General features: G+C 40.0%; 1 protein-coding gene across 2 annotated transcripts in view; it reads left to right on the top strand.

Moving 5' to 3' along the window:
• The first annotated feature begins 214 nt into the window (after window positions 1-214).
• The window catches only part of LOC138965445 (PX domain-containing protein kinase-like protein), a 40955-nt gene continuing 20759 nt past the window's right edge, over window positions 215-20410 (top strand). The window contains exons 1-14 of one of the 2 annotated variants that reach the window (XM_070337602.1): window positions 215-408; window positions 1288-1476; window positions 2807-2903; window positions 3607-3687; window positions 4540-4613; window positions 5136-5210; window positions 5800-6043; window positions 6653-6780; window positions 8204-8321; window positions 8729-8807; window positions 9763-9889; window positions 14307-14390; window positions 15470-15587; window positions 16976-18399. In XM_070337602.1, coding sequence (XP_070193703.1) covers window positions 307-408; window positions 1288-1476; window positions 2807-2903; window positions 3607-3687; window positions 4540-4613; window positions 5136-5210; window positions 5800-6043; window positions 6653-6780; window positions 8204-8321; window positions 8729-8807; window positions 9763-9889; window positions 14307-14390; window positions 15470-15587; window positions 16976-16995 — 1536 coding nt within the window. In that variant the 5' untranslated portion in view covers window positions 215-306 and the 3' untranslated portion in view covers window positions 16996-18399. Of the gene's footprint in view, window positions 409-1287; window positions 1477-2806; window positions 2904-3606; window positions 3688-4539; window positions 4614-5135; window positions 5211-5799; window positions 6044-6652; window positions 6781-8203; window positions 8322-8728; window positions 8808-9762; window positions 9890-14306; window positions 14391-15469; window positions 15588-16975; window positions 18400-20410 lie in introns of those variants that run through there. The other variant, XM_070337603.1, reaches the window with a different exon arrangement.

The raw sequence follows: 20410 nt of genomic DNA, 5'->3' as shown, positions 1-20410 counted from the left end.
GATGTAATGACAGCGATACATGCATCAACAAGATGTCGTAAAAGGATACTTGAAAAACATACTCTTTTTGTACCAGGACTTTTTGAGCAAATCCCTATATGCACAAAGTTGCCTTAAATGTCTCAAAAACGTCAAAATTAAAAGAAGAAAAATCAAAAAGCATGGAACAACCCCTCTTGTTTACGACAACCATAAATAACTTTTGACGGTTCGGTTTACGGCAAAGCGTCACGCCCCCGATGAAAACAACGAAACCGAAAATGATGATCTATTCTGTTGGTGGGTGACACGCTGTATTGAGACACCATGAACGTTTTTGAGAAGAAGACGGAGTCTAAAGTGACTCTAGACGACACGGTTCTGTTGACGGCGTACATAGAAGCAGCACAGAAGCAAGACGATCATGTTGTAAGTTTGAAATATTGCTTTCCTTTCCACGATCATACGACACGAACGATCTGGGTCACTGACGTTTCGCAACAGGATCTTAGCTGTAATTATTCGTTGCGTACGTTGACATGCCCAGCACAGTATGCCTCGTATGTAATTACTCCCCATATTCCGAAACTCACAGAGAGTTGGTTGCGTCATCAAACCTACAGCTCATCATATTAACATTATAATTTATAGTAGTCTTATATATATCACGTAATTGTATAGTCTACATCATGATTCTGCAAAAAAATAATTCATTACTTGATGTCAGGGCCCTGATGTCAAAAAGATTGCACTTCTTCTCATTTTAACAGCAGAATAGCACAGACCTTGGTGACATTTCAAGTAGACCTAAATTGCACATCTATTTATTCTTGACAAAGTACCTTAAAAAAGAAGACATTTTCCCCTACTTTACATCTGAATTTCACTTTTTCAAAGGTTTATTCAGGAGGCATAGAAAGGCAATATATCGCAGTCATGAATTGTGTGTGCGTGTGTGCCCCCGTGCGTCGCTGTGTTAGTGTTTGTTGATCATATCTGTAGCAGATATGGTAGGACACATTTTGATGTTTCATCTATTCAGAACAAAATACATCTTCATAAAGCACTGTTACATTGATACTCATTTCCACAGATCCAACTTTTTGTGTCAGGAATTAAGATTCAAGTCAAGATAGTACCGTATTCTTGAACTGTGCAACAGTTTTGCAGATTGATTTCCAAATTGTTTAAACCATTCAAAATGTAATGTTGGAATAGCAAAACTGAAGTCAGAGTCACATGGTCTCTTTGGATATTTTCCTGATTTTGATTATTCTCAACTTTCATGTCTGTCATGTGGATTTTCAGGAATACGTTGTTAAAGTTCAACGTGGACCCCTGAAAGACAACTCGTGGCAGATAGTTCGACGTTACAGCGACTTTGCAAATCTCGAAGCACAGCTGAAGTTGGCCAATGTGGAACTGCCCCTGCCACCGAAAAAAGTGTTTGGCAACTTTGACAGAGACTTCATTGCTGCCAGGCAAAGTGGACTTCAGGTAATTTGAGGACAAAAGTCCTTATTCAGTCATATTTCTTGTAGTGTAATGTAGAGTATTATGATTATACAGTCCAGAAGATATAATGCTTAAGTTATGGGCTTAGGGTTATCTGACCATCCAAAGTCTAATTATAGACCAACCCTAAAACAGATAGACAGCTAATGTTCCAAAATTCAGAATGCCTTGTTTTCTCACATGGTGTATTTTCATTACCATTCCAGCACTGGTACATGTGTACATGTAGCCTTATTTTGTTGAGATTTTATAGACTTTAGTCATTTAGCAATTACACATGTTTTCTCACTTGGTATTCCATCTTTCAAGCAGGACATTTCCTTCCTCTAGTGTACGTACTTCAATCTTTATATAATAGAATACAGCTAGTGAACATAACTTCAATATTCTTGTGTGGTGTGTTACAAGGGAGTGGTTGATTATTGAACACCCCAAGAACATAAAATACAAGGGAGTGGTTGATTATTGAACACCCCAAGAACATAAAATATAAGGGAGTGGTTGATTATTGAACACCCCAAGAACATAAAATACAAGGGAGTGGTTGATTATTGAACACCCCAAGAACATAAAATACAAGAGAGTGGTTGATTATTGAACACCCCAAGAACATAAAATACAAGGGAGTGGTTGATTATTGAACGCCCCAAGAACATAAAATACAAGGGAGTGGTTGATTATTGAACGCCCCAAGAACATAAAATACAAGGGAGTGGTTGATTATTGAACGCCCCAAGAACATAAAATACAAGGGAGTGGTTGATTATTGAACGCCCCAAGAACATAAAATACAAGGGAGTGGTTGATTATTGAACGCCCCAAGAACATAAAATACAAGGGAGTGGTTGATTATTGAACGCCCCAAGAGCATAAAATACAAGGGAGTGGTTGATTATTGAACGCCCCAAGAACATAAAATACAAGATGGCATGAGACTGGTTCTGCATTATAAGTGCCGATCACTTTTTGTGGTTTTCTGTAGTTTGAGTACTGGAATTCTTATGTCATTCTATCTTGTTATTACCTCTCTTGCTCATTTGGATATGATTCTTCAGGACATTCAATGTTTTTGTTTCCAAGTGTTTAAACGTTGCAGGCTTTGGCTCATGCTTGAAAGAAATACAGTCAAACACCCCTTGTAAGACCTCCAAAAATCTGACAAATCAGGTCTTAAAATGGGGGTCCATTTACAGAGGTTATGAATAGAAAGTCTGAAAAAACAAGGTCTTAAAAGGGGGGGAAGTCTTAAGTTCGGGGGTCTTAAAAGGGGGTTCCACATTAATGATACTATGCTACATTTACTGGTTTTCAGGAATTTCTCAGTGCGGTGATCAGCAACCCAATTCTTGCCAACAACATCGCCACAAAGCAGTTCCTAGACCCTACCACCTACTCTGCAAACTTTCTCGGTGAGTCCTGGACTCATTATCTCTTATGACGGTTGGCAATGCAGAAATGGTCCGTTCCTTTCCTTTCCTTTGTTAAATAACAGAAGTGTGTTGAAGTTAATGCTTGGATTTGGGGCAACAGTTACAATTTATTTCTCATGTCTAGTGTTGGGGAAGTCAGCTGACCAACATCACAAGTAAGACCTTATTTTCCATTAGAAGACCTTAGTTTTGTGATAGTTTTAAATCTCAGTAGACCATTTTTGAAAATAACTTGAATGGTTCGTGGAAGATTTGCTTAATTCCTTGTAAAATCTGAGGCACGTAAACCCATGTGACATTGTAGGCCAAACACAAGCGGGATGTTTACACTTGTGGTCAGCGATCTGTGCACTGAGGCACGTGATTGCATCGGCATTGACATGTCAGCTCGGATGTGCATATGTTTGAAAAAAAAGAGTGTAGTATTGAGCAGACAGCGCAGGAAACACAGATCTGAGTTAATTTTGACTGGGATGTCGATGGATTGCTTGACTCCAATGTTTATGTTTCCAAGGAAAAGCAACTCTTCCACGACCCATGAAAACCTGACAGAGTTATTGCTGCAATTCATTTATGACAAAAGGGGTTGCTGCAGTATGTAAACACAGTAGAGGCATCATCTCACTTTTATCATCTACTTTCATGTGAAGAGTGTCATTGTCATCATTTTGCTCTTTTCCAGAGTTGGCTTTGCAGCATGTGTCCATGATTTTTCGCTCTGAATCACAAAGATGGGAAGTTGTGGAGCCCTTGCGAGACCTCGGTAATTATGCAGTGTTTGTGTTTGTCCTGACATTTCTCTGTAACTACACTTGTGTCTGATTAAAATCTTTGCAAGATATACATTCTTTCTGGCCAATAATGATTTCCATGTACAGTCAAACGTGTCTGTATTGACCACCCAAGTGATGAAGCAAAACTGGTCCTCATAGACAGGTGTTCATTATGGAAAGGTGAGTTATGGTCATTATGGAAAGGTGAGTTATGGTCATTATGGAAAGGTGAGTTATGGTCATTATGGAAAGGTGAGTTATGGTCATTATGGAAAGGTGAGTTATGGTCATTATGGAAAGGTGAGTTATGGTCATTATGGAAATGTGAGTTATGGTCATTATGGAAAGGTGAGTTATGGTCATTATGGAAAGGTGAGTTATGGTCATTATGGAAAGGTGAGTTATGGTCATTATGGAAAGGTGAGTTATGGTCATGGAAAGGTGAGTTATGGTCATTATGGAAAGGTGACTTGTGGTCATTATTTAGGAAAGAACCTCATTGTGGATCCGTCGGGGTGGTCATAATAGCAGGTGATTGTTATCAAGAGGTGGTCACCAGCACAGGTTAGACTGTAAATGCATCCACGGTCTGTCTCGCTTTAAAACTAGTCTGAATTGATTCTCGGGGGGGCAGCAGGGATGGGGCAGCAGGGAGAGTGGGAGAAGGGGTTGGTACAAAGAATAAAGGTTTGAAAAAGGATGATCTCCTGACCTTCCAGGCCTATTCTTATCAGGTATGTTATGATTGAACCCACATTCTTTTTCTTTGACCTTAGCAATAACAGCCAAGGAAAGTATATTTCTTCTTTCTAAACTACATACTCTGTTCTCTCTGACATCAGGTTGGCGGATACGAAAGCAGTATATACAGATCCAGACAACCTCCAAGCCTAAGACGACACTTATGCTATCATGGGTGAGATTTACTTTTCAACCAGTCATCTTTATCAGTTATGTACAAGTGAAAATTTGACTGAAAATGAGGACCATACATTTAACACTGACGTTGTTCAGTCATTTGTGTGTACAGTGGTACCCCCATTTTATGACCTTGGTTGTTTTTAGATTTTCTGTTCATGTCTGTACACGTATCTACTTTTTGACAATTCCTCCTCTTGTAGACATGATTTTGTTTCCGATTTTGTTTTCAGTTTTAAAAGGAAGGTTCCACTTTAACATAATTACATAGAGAAAAAAGTAAGTGAGCAATGATTGAAATACTTATTTTCTCGTTGATTGTAAGTATAAGATTGTTTTCTGAAGGAGAATGGGAATAAGAGGACTGATGCTGAAGACAGTATGTGAAGAATATGGTACTGCTTTGCATAAAAAGGGGAGAGAAAGGCTACATGTGTGTGCATCCATGCATGCATATTTGACTGTTTTACAGTGACAACGAAGAAAATCTTTCAAGAAATTGAATTCTTTCAAATTGCAGCAAGACTTTGGTCCGGACAAGTTTATACCAGACAAGGAACTCAATGCACTTATGAAAGTTCTGTCAAATATCAAAGTAAGTATATATTTGTTCATAGTGTAACTTGAAAGATTGCAAATATAGGGCTCAGTTGTTCGTAAAATTAGTTCTTGTGGTGCATTAGCTGTGGATCATAATCTAATTTATTCATTGGGTCTTTAGCTTTTGTAGCGTGAAGTGGGAAAGCCTCTTTGGCAACTATTTGCAGTCATCCAACATATTCGTTTGGGAAGCTCTCAGTGTCTTTCTATTCCACCAGTAATTCATTTGTGTTTTAAATGACCATGCACACTCTAATTACCGTGTGAATCTCGACTATTACAATCACTTTTTTTCGCAAGCAGAATGTTTGCGCCAGGCTGAAAAACCTTGAATGCTGACCTTAAAACCTGTTCTTTAATGGGCTAAGTCGACTACGAGAAGTGTACTTCGCAAAGATGGCCGCACAACGCTTTAGCACTGAGTTTTTTTGTAAAAAAGACTTTGCGAAGTCTTTTCAAAGTCGACTTCAGGCTGAATTGAGGACCACCTTAAGCCTCATTGTTTTATCCTCAGTAGTGCTTTAGCTACCAGGAAATAGTCAGTAAAATCATCGTAGACCTTATTTCCATGTTTTCTGTTACAGCATCCGAACATATTCCCGACAGAATTTGCGACAGCCAATGAGACAGGTGGACTGGTGATTCGGCCGTTCCACGAAGCAGGAAGCCTACGAGACATGATCTGCCGCTGTAAACCCAAGGGACACTACCTGAAGAAATACTGCAATCCCAAGATGCTGAACCCCCTTGACATGGCGCAGATCCAAAGCTTTGGTCGTCAAATCCTTGAGACGTTGAAGTTCCTGCACGACAAGGGATTTCCCTATGGTAAAATAGTGTTGAGTTTGTGTGCGTGTCTGTGTGTAAAATAGTGTTGAGTTTGTGTGCGTGTCTGTGTGTAAAATAGTGTTGAGTTTGTGTGCGTGTCTGTGTGTAAAATAGTGTTGAGTTTGTGTGTGTGTAAAATAGTGTTGAGTTTGTGTGCGTGTCTGTGTGCTAGTATGCGTCAGTGTGTCTGTGCGCTGCTGTGGCTTATCATACTGATTTTTTTCTTTCCAAACAGGCATTTGAAACGATCAGTTTTTGTGGTGTCTACTAGTCTGGCTCTAAAAAAAACCCAACATTTAACAGCACTACATCTTGTTAAAAGAACTAAAGAAAACTTCTCACCAAGACAAAAACAGCACAAATCCTATGGAGGCTTCTTCAGGACAACATTTAGGGAAAGGAAAATATATCTGTCAAATGAGTCTTTTTATGATGAAATGAGAGTTGAAAGGCCTGAGACATAAACTAGTATCAGAGTAATTATTGTCATATATTTATAAATGTTATTCCAATGTTATTCAAATTCAGTGCTTCAAGCATGAATCATTGTATCTGAACTGTAAGGCATGATTGAATTAGAATGAAACTGTGGTGTAACTGTTCCCCCAGGTCACCTACACGCCGGCAACGTGGCGGTGGTGGGCGGCAACACATGTTGCCTGCTGGACCTGGAGAACTGGATGTTGGGCGTGCCCTCCTACTACAGACACTTCTACACACAGTTCAAGAAAATACAGGTATGTTTGAAGGTGTATAGGTATTTTGTACACATGAACATTGCAAGCTGAGATTCACAGGTGTGCGGGCTTGGTCTTTATGAAATACACCTCAACACATTGCACCTTCCCTTTTGTTAATAATAATAATAATAAATCACTTTTCTATAGCGCAAGTCCAAATTCAGAGCTCCAAGCGCTTTACAATTCCAAATAAACACCACACACACACAAACACATACACACACACATACATGCACACACACACACACACACACACACACACACGATATACAAATCATGACATTAGAACATACAAGCAAACCATGTGTTCCTTTTCACAGTGGAGTTCACTCAACAGAGTCAATTCCACAGAAAAATGAGCTACATTGACACATTCCCCTTTGCCTTTACCCTGCTGCTTGGGTCGTGGCCTTACAAAAGTGTCTGTATCTCTGAAACTATTGGGAGGGTTTGATTGAAACTTTATGTAATCCTCAAGCACCATAGGGCGGTCCCATCGACCCCTCTCTGAAGGATTATCTTTGTAAACAAACAAATAAACAATGACGTTATTTGATCTGGACAGTCGGGATAATGTGGGTCGTGGAATTAAAAAAGGATTTTGTGTTTATCCCTATTCGGATGGCGTGGGTTGTGTACGACCCATACTCTGCAAAGAGGCTGTAAAGTGTTTATCTCTATTTGGATGGCGTGGGTTGTGTACGACCCATACTCTGCAAAGAGGCTGTAAAGTGTTTATCCCTATTTGGATGGCGGGGGTTGTGTACGACCCATACTCTGCAAAGAGGCTGTAAAGTGTTTATCCCTATTTGGATGGCGGGGGTTGTGTACGACCCATACTCTGCAAAGAGGCTGTAAAGTGTTTATCTCTATTCGGATGGCGGGGGTTGTGTACGACCCATACTCTGCAAAGAGGCTGTAAAGTGTTTATCTCTATTCGGATGGCATGGGTTGTGTACGACCCATACTCTGCAAAGAGGCTGTAAAGTGTTTATCTCTATTGGGATGGCGTGGGTTGTGTACGACCCATACTCTGTAAAGAGGCTGTAAAGTTTTTATCTCTATTCGGATGGCGTGGGTTGTGTACAACCCATACTCTGCAAAGAGGCTGTAAAGTGTTTATCTCTATTCGGATGGCGTGGGTTGTGTACGACCCATACTCTGTAAAGAGGCTGTAAAGTGTTTATCTCTATTCGGATGGCGTGGGTTGTGTACGACCCATACTTTTTACATTGTATACTTCTTCTATAGTATTGGTTGTACACAACCAACATCATCTGGACTGTGTAGTCCAAAGCGTGATCTGGTGAAGGTTAAGTGAATTGGTCTATTCAGGGTGATCTTAGCCATCAGTTTATAATTTCATCAACAAATATTTATTCTTGTGTGCTTTTTTTTGGTGCTTTTTTTAAAATTGTAGACAATCGAGCTGATAGATGTTTACTGCTTCGGCCACCTGTTGTATGAGATGACCTTTGGTCGACAACTGAAGGAGCCCACCTGTGATACCTTTCCCCAGTCCTGTTCGGCAGAGATACGTGAGTTGTGTTTTCTCCGTGTTGGAAGTGTATTTATCCTACATACGTGAGAGATACCACTCATGAGATAACAATATCATTCAAACCATAGTTCATGTGAATGAGGTCATGTCAAACAAGTCTGGCATGTGCTTAATTTTCCACTGCTCGTGATGCCGAGTCACTGAAACAAACGTCATTCTGGGAACACTTTTGCGCTTGTTGTTTCCTTTTGAAGGATTTTGAGAACGTGCACGCTATGCTTTCTAGGGTGAAGTCTCTTTGCTTTGACGTCAAAGATTACACGATAGCTGTTACTTTTCTACAAGTCTATCAATAAGCCAGCATTTACGAGAGCAGTTTCTATGTGTTTGTTTTTATCACATTTTGTGTATTGATGTATGTTAGTGTAACATTTATATGAACAGGATCAGTGTTGGAGTCCATTCTGACGCCAGAGGCATGTAAAAATGGTCTACCACAGGTCTCAGATCTTCTGCTTCACCCGTAAGTCACTGCATACTTTTTGCTGCAATTGGTCATGTTCAGTTGTTAGTTTTCTTTTGATACATCAATTAACTATCTATGATTCAAGTGGTTACGCCCATTTAATAGTTTTCTTTTCAAAGTCATCTTACTGACAGGTACGTTAATACTGTATTACTGTACAGTGGAACCCCCCTTTTAAGACCCCCCTTTTAAGACCCCCCCTTTTAAGACCCCCCTTTTTAAGACCCCCCAATTTAAGACCCTGTTTTCTCAGACTGTCTGTTCAGAACCTGTGTAAATGTACCCCCATTTTAAGACTCCCTCCTTTTTGAGACCTGATTTTGTCTGATTTTTGGAGGTCTTAAATGGGGGGTAGGTTTCACTGTAGTTGGTTGTTGTCTGGTTCACGGAACTGAGAATATTTTATCAGTGCCGAGAAACATTTGAATTCAGCTATTTTCAACATTTACTCTTGAGGTTGGACGAATTACAGAGAAAACTTGGTGAAAATGTGAATTGACAATCTGATCTTGAGCTTCATGTGTGTTCTTGTTAACCCGCGATTTGTATTAATGTAAAACATTTTACAAATTGGGGGACGGACACACCAACAGACACTTATCACGCTTCGAAATCGAAATATAAAAAAATAACATGTGCAGATTTACTCACACACTTTTATTTTCATATGAATGTTTGGCCTGGGATCCCTTTGTGATTGACTGGGCTCTAAACAACAAATATTAATAATGATAAAAGGCATGTATTACTTTGTGGAATGCAATTTTTTACATTTTTAGAAATCGCGGTTTTAGGTTTGACATAATTTGTCAAATGTGTTAGAAATCACGGGTTAACAGTTCTGTTTGCAGGCTGTTTAGCTCTGCGGTTGGACAAATGACAGAGAAAACTTGGTGAAAATGTGAATTGACAGTCTAATCTTGAGCTTAATTCATGTGTCTTCTGTTTGCAGGCTGTTCAGCTCTGTGGTTCCGCAGGTGACAGACAAACCCGTGTTGAAGGTGCCCAGCAAGCTGAAAGAGTGTGTTCGCTCTGCACGCCAAGAGGTGGAGAGGAGATTGAAAGAGGAGCAAAAACTTGTGAGTCCCTGTGAGGATTATTGTGCTGTGATGTTTAGCCATAGATTCTGCGTAATGGAAGGATTGACTTTGATTGTTTAATGTGGGTTACATTGGGGTGTCTGGCACGGTTGGCCTAGTGGTAAGGCGTCCGCCCCGTGATCGGGAGGTCGTGGGTTCGAACCCCGGCCGGGTCATACCTAAAACTTTAAAATTGGCAATCTAGTGGCTGCTCCGCCTGGCGTCTGGCATTATGGGGTTAGTGCTAGGACTGGTTGGTCCGGTGTCAGAATAATGTGACTGGGTGAGACATGAAGCCTGTGTTGCGACTTCTGTCTTGTGTGTGGCGCACATTATATGGGTGTTTTTCAAAAATGTACAAAAAACGTGTCTTTGATTTTTAAATTAATTCAGAAAGAAACATGTCCTATCTATCTTGGTATAATACATATTTTTTTGTACAAAAATGAATAGACAACAACATGAACATTCATTAAAGTACATTCTTGACACTTGAAAGTTAGTTTTGCATGGTTTAAACATGTAGGGGTATCTAAAAATGCCTGTCTTTTTGAAGGCACTCAAAACTTCCACCACCTCTACAAAGAAGAAAAAAAATTGTAGACCATTAACAAAATATCCAAAAAATTGCTTACGGGAGCACATTTGGATTATTGCAACAGATTTTGATTGTAAGGTTGACCCAGACTCTGAATGTGGACTTAAACTCTCAAAAATGAGTGTCTCTCACTTTTTTGTCAGTGGTGTTACCAGAACATTTAAACAGACCTAAACAATGAGTACTCCAGTTTTTTGAAACCATTTTGGGCCTGTAGTTATCCCCCATCCTTCAGCAGCTTCCTGCAGCGGGAACAGCTAAGCGAGTTTGATCGCTTGTGTATGGTGGACCCGACAAGTGTAGAAAGGTAAGATGTGTTTTTTTAACGAATCAGTTGTGTTACTGTGTGTCTCTAGCGATCTGAAGGAATTTACATTCTTCTGTTACTTTTTTATTGTTTCATGTAAGGATCAAAACTACTGGAACACATGTTTGTTCAGAACGCATGGCCTGGGGAGTGATCATTATTTTCTCAAATGAATCAGTCGTGTTACTTTCAGTCGTGTTACCTTGTGCCTGGTAACACTACTGACGAAGAGGTAACACGACTGATCTTAGATTCTTTCCTGGTTTTATTTTCATTCTGCTGCCTGCCACATACTTCTTTTGCGTGTTTAATTGTTGATTATACGTGTGTCCCTGTGGGGAGGCAGAGAGAGAGAGTGAAAGAGGTTGGGGTTGGTGTGTAGGGGTGTGCCAGAGAGAGAATGCAAGACTTTTTACGGGATCATTTCTTATAAAAAGACAACTCTGTTATGATTATCAAATATTACTGTTTTTCAGGTAATCTTATGTCATGGCTCTTTCTGCTGCGGAAATACCCAATGCACAAACGTATCCTGTTGTTGTGAGAACAGATGGTGATTGTCTATGAGCATGTGGCAGTGTCTACGCTTTTGGCCATGATCAGCGACCAGCAGAACTTAGAGCCCGCATTGTCCATGAACACGCGTGTCATTCTGAATACTATTATACATTTTATGTGGGCGCCCAGTCATATGAGCATACAAGGCAACGAAGCTGCTAACAAGGCAGCAAAGGATGCTCCGGAGATGGCGGTTCCACCTCTTCCTGAGCAATTTGTTTTTTTCACCGACCTTCGTCGGAAGACCCTTTTTTACAGTTTAAAACTCTGGCAAGACCGTTGGTCCACCTGCAAGGAAAATAAACTGTATGAGATACACCCTGAGCTATCAAAGCCCTTTCCTTTGTTGGCTGCAAGTAGAAAAGACGAAAGTGTTCTGGCTAGGCTACACACTGGTCACACTTATACAACGCATGTCCATCTGCTTAAAAGAGAAAAGGCACCATGGTGCCACGCCTGTGATAATAGTTTTACTGTGAGCCATTTTCTCACGGAGTGCGCTGATCTGTATGATCTACGAGTGAAGTATTATGACACTTCTAGCTTGAAACATATTTTTACAAAGGTCAGCTTTGCAGCTCTCTTTGGATTTTTAAAGGAGTCCTTGACACGTAGGGTTTCGATATAGCTGTTATGTTACCTTCGGGTGACGTTCCTAATTTTGTTTAGTTACATTGGTTTATTTTAAATATTTGTAATGTTATACTTGTGGGGTCCTGATTTGGCCGATATGGTCCGCTGGACCCAAAAAGCAACAACTAACTAACTAACTAACTATTCTGAATACTACTGGAAAGAAGAAAACCTGAGGAAATGCTTCGAGACCAGCAAATAACGCAGAGGACACATCATCAAGAGCTTTGCAATGTATTCTGACGAATACCTTCCTGGAATGTCCCTGGACGAGAACACCGTAAAACGAATATAGGAAGCGGAAGTGATGAAGATAATAAAGCAAAAAACATTCATGGGTATATAATTATGAACGTCTGCACGTGTTGACATGAACATGACGCACTGGATCCCAAACCACTTCACACCGGGTCTACCATGTTCACCAACTGCTGACTGCACTCCTAATCAAGTTCCTGAGTAGTTGAATGTGCTAGAGTCCAGCTAGGTCACTGTACTGTTCGTGCCAAAACGTTGGGGATTCCACTGCTGATCTGTTTCAGAACGTTTTATTGTTTGTCGAAACATCTAAAGGCAATTTGGTGTCAGTGGTGTTACCATGCCTGTAAAGTGTTACTGTTTAAAAAAAACTGTGCAGCTTTGGTTGTTTTAAAGATAATCCTGTTTATGCTTTGTCTTCGCCGTTTGAGGAAAAGAATTGTATTTCTGTCAAATAGTAAGTAAACACTGCTGATCGTTTTTGTACGTGTAACTTCTGTCGAAACCAGCCAAGGCAATTTGGTCTCAGTGCTGTTACCATCTGTCAGTAATTTTGCTGTTAGAATCTATAATGTTACAGTGCAAAATGTTTGCAGTACATTTCTGTAGTAATGCTGAAAATAAATAAGATTTTGTTCTTTCCTTGGATCATATAAAATTGCGATTTTGCTAGGCCTGTGCAAATTCACGGCGCTATCATTATAGTTTATTTTGTGACAAGTGTGCATTTTTTTGGGTCAAATTGTGGAGTTAGGCTTAAAAGGTGGAAATAAAGTAAAAATGTCTTACTATAAGCAAATTTGTTTGTTCCATTTAATTAACTTTACGTTTAAAGTTAAAATCAGTTCATAAATCAAAGTTAGCTAAGGATGGTCAGTTGTGTTATGAGACGTCAGTCATGTTACTCAGTCGTGTTACTCACATGTCATTGGTGTTACTGAGGCTTCTGAATGCAGAATTTCCAGGAAGATATAATTCTTTTCAGTCTGTTTATCTTTTGCTCAATGCTCTCATAATACTTGATTCAAGAAAAAATACAATTGCAAGAAATGTACAAGTTTCAAGCTGCTGGCGATGTTTGACATTTTTCAAAAATGATTTTTATTCATTTGAGTGACAATTTCTTGAATTTTTATCACTTTCTTTCACTTTAAGGTATATATTTTTCTTCAGAAAGTGAAAAGTGTAATTGTTTTTGTCATACTGGAGGCAAACTAGTCATCTGACAACATTTCTTTCAACCTAAAAAAAAATTAAAGAAAGAGTAACACGACTGACCACTGCAACAAAATATATTTTGTTTATTTATTTTTTGGGCAAAACCATTCTTCATTAAGAGTACATATCTTATGTTAACATGGCACTGGGTGTGCTGAATAATGTCAACATGGCACTGGGTGTGCTGAATAATGTCAACATGGCACTGGGTGTGCTGAATAATGTCAACATGGCACTGGGTGTGCTGAATAATGTCAACATGGCACTGGGTGTGCTGAATAATGTCAACGCATTTGTTAAGAGTTTGGAATAAATTCACTTTTAACCATTCACTAGTCTCATTTTTCGTTCTTTTTTGAAAAACACCCATATGTCAAAGCAGCACCGCCCTGATATGGCCCTTCATGGTCGGCTGGGCGTTAAGCAAACAAACAAAAATTGGGGTGTTTTTTTAGTTTTATCAAATGTGAAGTGTGGCTAAAGGTGCAGACCTCACCTCCATCTATTATGCTCTGCACGCCAAGAGGTGGAGAAGAGATTGAAAGGGAGCAAAACTTTGTAAGTGATCCATGTGAGGATTATTTTGCTGTGATGTTTAGCCATAGATTCTGTATAATGGAAGGATCGATGTTGATGTTTGCATGTGGGTTACGGTGGGGTATCTTTTGATCAAATGTGAAGTGTGACTAAAGTAGATGACCTCACCACCATCCATAATATTTGTTTTTCTCAGTTCTCATGCCTTATGTTGTTTTCAAGATGTTTTTAAAGTGCATGTTTTTTTTCTTCCATCTGCTGATTTTGTTGGTTGTTGTTTTAAATTTTTTTCTCTTTTTTTTCTTTAGATTCACCAAGTACGGAGAATTTCCAAAGCGAAAGAATTCCACATGTCTGAAGAGGAGAAGAAGAAGCGGAGGAAATCCAGGAAGGTGAGTGGAATTGTATTTCTCCTCTAGCTGAAAGCTGAGCCACCTGGATGTACATATGTTTGTTTGTTTGCTTGTTTGTTTGTTTGTTTGTCAGATGTTAAGCTTTTTTTTTATCAGTTTGCTAAAAGACTATTTTTGAAAATAACTCTGTCAGGATTTGCAAGCGTTGTGGAAGAGATGCGCCCCGCTTACAAACAGGAAACACATGGTTGACTCTTCCACAATGCTTGAAAATCCTGACAGAGTTATTTCTGGAAAATGTCTATTCTCCTACAGGAATTCCAAGTATATGTGCCAGTCAATGTTGAGAAGTTAAGACATTGCAGTATAACTTTTCTCTTGGGAAAGAGTTGTGTCTGTCTGGATCAAATGCGGATCTTGTCGACATGTCTGAATTTGTATTTCACTTCTGGCTTCATAGGAACCACCGGCCTGAAGATATGACGGCCGTGAACATTAAACACAGAAGAAGAAGAACATGGAGAAGAAAAAGAAGAATTTGTATAGCTGGCTTATGTATCTTGCAAGGGCTCTTATCTGATTACAAAGGGAAGTAAGCGCTTTGCAAGACTCATGTTTTGTTTTTACCCCGCCATTCAGGCAGCATACGCCGATTTCGGGGGAAGCATGCTGGGTATTTTCGTGTTTCTATAACCCACCGAACTCTGACATGGATTACAAGATCTTTTCCGTGCGCACTTGGTCTTGTGCTTGCGTGTACACACGAAGGGGGTTAAGTCACTAGCAGGTCTGCACACAAGTTGACCTGGGAGATCGGAAAAATCTCCACCTTTAACCCACCAGGCGGCCGCGGCCGGGATTCAAACTCACGACCTTCCCATTAGGAGGCCGACGTCTTACCACTGCGCCACTTCGCCCATCCTTGCATCTGTCACTCGATGTTGTTTCTATGAAAAAACGGTCATACACATAAAAACCCACTCAGGCAAAAACATGAGTGAACATGGGAGTTTCAGCCCATGAACAAAGAAGAAGAAGAAGACAGATGCAGGCAGTACTATCTAGGCTAATGCATATTGGACACATGACATGGCAACATTTTATTTTTTTGTCTCCAGAAAGCACTGGAGAACGGAGAAGGAGAACCAACATCACCCACCTCTCCGACAACCCCCAAGTCCCCGACAACCCCCTCCACCCCAGCACCCCTTTCGGCACCCCCCACTCCAACAACAGGTCTGCATATGATGCTTTCTTCTCTCTTTTCTACTATTTTATGAAGAAAATGTTTAATTGTGGGGTGTGTGGGTATTTGGATTTCTACTGAAATAATTATGCTACTGTTACAGGTCTGATATGTGTGTGTGTGTGTGTGTGTTTTACTTAAATATATTTATTTGTTGAAAGTTAAAGCGGAATTTTGTGACACAAAATGTACCAAGATTTTCATAGAAAACGCTTCATGTGCTGATGGGATTTTAAAAACTTTTCTTGAGTTGCTTCCCTTTGCCCAACGGTCACTGCTAATCTTGGTTAGGATAGTTTTAGGAAAGTTTTTGTTTACGTAGGGCATATATAGTGGGTGTCTGGGGTTGAAATTGGGGATGGCCTCAGGAATTCGTATGTCTTGTAGTACATGAGCGGATGTAGGTAGGAGCTCTACAGATGAAGATGGGTTTTATTTGTTTTTACGTTGCTTGTGCTCATGTACGAAAATGGGGTTTTCGTGTTTATTTTTTTGTTTTTGTTTGTTTTCATTTCTTGAGCATATGTATGTTACATGTACTAACAACATGCTTAGCTGCATAGCTCATTTAACTTATTTCTCATAATTATTATAGAACATTTGTGTATTAGTAAATAAAATAAAATATCACTCAAATCATAATATATAGTTGCCAGAAAGGATATGGAAGTATAGTCTCTGTGGTATATAGCCCAACGATTCCATTGGATGAGATTTAACTTTAATTATTTGAATGGTAACAAAGATGTCAGTATAGATTCAGAATTATTCCCTGCAAGAAAAGTTAATGTATCTGAAATATGTGAACATTAATTTTTATTTTATTTTAGGCATTTTTTATGACACTGATGTCTGCTGTTCTTTTGTTTTAATCTTGTTCTTTTGTTCTTCCCCTTAAGTAAGGTGCACACTATCACACTATTTCAGTCAAGCTTTTATCTGTTGTTACTGGCTCTTCTATCATGCTTTAGATGCCCCAAGATAGTTTCCTGTCTTGACTCGTGTTTCTGTTTTGCAAACACTTTGAAAAAGTGGAAATTAAATCCCCAGACATAGTTATTCATGGAAACATATCAATGCATACATTCTTCCTTCTATTGTTACGTCTTGTGTCTCGATCGACACAATTATTTAATTCTGTTATGCCCAGACTTTCTACAAGTGACAGCAACAATCCTCAAAGATCACAAATCATTGAAAAAATATCAAAACAGACATGTTTTCTGTATCATTTCTTTTAGTGTCTTGACACGTTTAATTCTGTTGTGCAAACGTACACTTTCTGCAAGCATCAGAGCTCTAACACTGTGTGATGTGTCCGATGTTAACAATTGTGTGTGAATTTGACGGATGGTGTTGTGTTGTTGTGACGCGACAGAGGGAGCCAGTGGCACATGAGGGGAGGCAATCAGCGTACGTGTGATGCATAACTGGCTCTTTAGGTATCCCTTCTCTGCTCGGTTCTGGGTTGCTGGTTGTCTGTGTGGCTGCAGCTTTTGTACATGTATAGCGTTCTTCTGTTGTAACCATGTTTTTTTACTAATGCATGTTTTGTGTTTTGAACTGTACAGTTAAGATCTTTCTTCCATTTTACACCATTGTGTAAAACGTCACAGATTTCTTTAGGCTTTTACATACATTAAGGGCACTCTTTTGTTTTGGACACATTACATAAATTATCTGCAGGCTGCCTGCTAAATTTCTGTGCAGAATGGGATTATTGTTCTTCAATCAATCGATCAATAGGAATCTTATATAGCGCGTATTCCGTGGGTACAGTTCTAAGCGCTTGTCGAATTATTATTTTGTACCTGAACATTGATTCAGAGAAGCATCCCTCCCTTGCACATTATACTTATAAGGAAGTTGTTTTTTGGTATGCGTTCAGAGTGAACTTATTCCTGGTACATCTTTCGTATCAGAGAGGGGGACGTAGCATGGAGGTGAGAAATACTAAGACAAAGAAGGAGAAAAAATCCGTCAGAGAAAAGTCGGTCGTAATATTGAGGGACCCGTAAAAGAGAGGGGTGGTAAAGGGAGGTACCACTGTAAAGGGAGGTACCACTGTAAAGAGAGGTACCACTGTAAAGGGAGGTACCACTGTAAAAGCCTTAACAGATCTGTGGTGGTTTACTGGCTCATTTCTGTGGGAATTAGATGGTGTTTTTGAGCTTATCTTTTGCTGAGTTAGAGGTTGCTAGCTGGATGAAGTGACAGAGCAATTTATAACAGGTGTGCAACCATGTGTACTCAGTGAATCGTGTGTGTGTATGTGCATTGTCACAAATAACTATTATTGTGAACAGGCAGGCTTTGTGAAACTGTACATCAGGACTGATCTAAGAAAGATCTGTACAGTATATTATCTTATACATACTTCAGTTTACTTAACAGAAAGTTGTACATTGTAATAGCTTCCTGTTGTATGACAGACTCAACTGCATGTGTTTGTTTGTGTTTCTGTGGAGTATGATTTAAAGTGTAGAAGGTTTCGGCTTGGATGTATTAATAGCTAGATGCTAGTCTTCCTTTGTAAGATTTGTGTAAAGTTAAAAGTGATCCCAGCTTAATTTGTAGTCTCCATGTGTATGTATGTGTTGGCATGTGTGGCTAAGTGTGAGTGTGGCTAAGTGTGAGTGTGAGTGTGGCTAAGTGTGAGTGTGAGTATGTGTGAGTGTGAGTATATGTGTCTCAGTGTGTCTGAGTGTGTTGGCATGTGTGTCTAAGTGTGAGTGTGAGTATGTGTGAGTGTGAGTATATGTGTCTCAGTGTGTCTGAGTGTGTTGGCATGTGTGTCTAAGTGTGAGTGTGAGTATGTGTGAGTGTGAGTATATGTGTCTCAGTGTGTATGAGTGTGTTGGCATGTGTGGCTAAGTGTGAGTGTGTCTAAGTGTGAGTGTGAGTATGTGTGAGTGTGAGTATATGTGTCTCAGAGTGTCTGAGTGTGTTGGCATGTGTGGCCAAGTGTGAGTGTGAGTATGTGTGAGTGTGAGTATATGTGTCTCAGTGAGAGCTGATCGATGTGTGTTTTGGAGTAAGCTCAACTTGAGTTTGGATTGTTATGGTGTTTGTGTGCTGCTTTGCATCCATTTATCAACTATTAAACAGTATCAGATGTCTTAAATTAAAAAAAACCTATGCAGAGATGGTATATACACTTGTATAAATGCTTGTATAACTGTGTTTTAATTTTAAATGTGTCAAGCGCAAAGAGCATAATTGTAAAGTTATGATGTTGCGCTATATAAATGCTCATTTATTATTATTATTATTATTATTAACCCAGTGCCCAAACACCACAATCACCTTTGGAGGCCAAGTCCAATCAAACAGGATTGAGAATTTTAGAGCTTATTTCTAAGCCCTATGATAACTGTTGTACATTCGCAAAAGAATCCATGAACATACAGAGAGACAAAAGCCGCCAGACCCCATCACAAACAGAACTCTACAATCCACAGGTGTTGCCTACTTCAAAGGCGAACATTCAACAACTCTGCAGAGTCTGCTGTGAAGGGCAACGGTAGTCTCCCTGTCACACTCGCCCCCGTTTGAATGAACTTTGTCCCCAAAGTTCCGAACCATGGACCCGCCAAGCTTAGGTCCCTCCCAGGTTCGTGGAATGGGAACAGGACGAAAAATGATTCAGTGGCCATAACGCCATTCCTGAACATATCATTTCGAGTCCCATCCCTGTCGACGACGCCAAATGTAAGCGAGTGCCGAAACACCACAATCACCTTTGGAGGCGAAGTCCAATCAAACAGGATTGAGAATTTTAGAGCTTATTTCTAAGCCCTATAATAACTCTTATCAGGGATCGCGCTAGCTTTTTAAAAAACGCGTAAGTCATACGCAACGAAACGAAAAAAACGCGTCACGGACCAATATGTTTGCGTACTACGAAAACACGTACAAACACAAACAAAACACGCACGAAAGACTTAAAGACACTCCTTACCTAAATACGGCGAGTTTTCCTGTCGAACTCCGCGCACGCCTGTCGAATAACACCCCTGCTGGCTCCAACCGATTTTTTTACACTGAGCTGAACTTGTTGAACTTGACGGTTGTTCCTCTTCATTATCTGAACTTTCACTTTCAGTAAGATCCTCAGCCGCACGCTTCGTTGTTGAAAATCCCAGAGCAAAAAGACTTTTAGACGCCATGCTGAGTTTGTTTCCCGCTCTAATACGACTAGACACACTTTCCGCCTTTTGGAAGCGCGAGATGGGAGAGCAGCTAATGTCTGTTTCATTATCCGACAAGACATTATCTGGTAATACCCTCGTTACGTTCGTTTGCGATACTTCGATGCAAAAAGAAACGGACTTTAGTTTTGACGCGCAGATTTCATGTGTGTCGTCACTTCTCGAGCCCTATAGTCAGTTTCAGGATCGGGTGATTATTAAGTCAGAGCAAAAGCGCTGCGTGAAGACAAGAAAAAGTTACAATATTTTTGCGTATGGCTTACGCGGCGCGGCGAAAAAAACGCGTCAGCGACTTTTAAAATGCGTCAAATACGCAAAAATCGTGCGTAAACGCGATCCCTGTGTTATGCATTCGCAAAGGAATCCATGAACCTACAGAGGGACAAAAGCCGCCAGACCCCATCACAAACAGAACTCTACAATCCACAGGTGTTGCCTACTTCAAAGGTGAACAACTCTGCAGAGTCTGCTGTGAAGGGCGACGGTAGTCTCCCTGTCACACTTGCATAGGTACACAACCACAAATTATGAATTGGAAAGTAATCATGTCTGTAATGCTTCGTTACCTTGTGCATGGTTATGGATTTGTGACCACTCCCCGG

This window comes from Littorina saxatilis, linkage group LG4 (genome assembly GCF_037325665.1).
Source record: "Littorina saxatilis isolate snail1 linkage group LG4, US_GU_Lsax_2.0, whole genome shotgun sequence".
NCBI classification, from domain to species: Eukaryota; Metazoa; Mollusca; class Gastropoda; order Littorinimorpha; family Littorinidae; genus Littorina; species Littorina saxatilis.
Note: the sequence above shows the minus strand (reverse complement) of the source record. Positions and strands in the feature narration are given on the sequence as shown.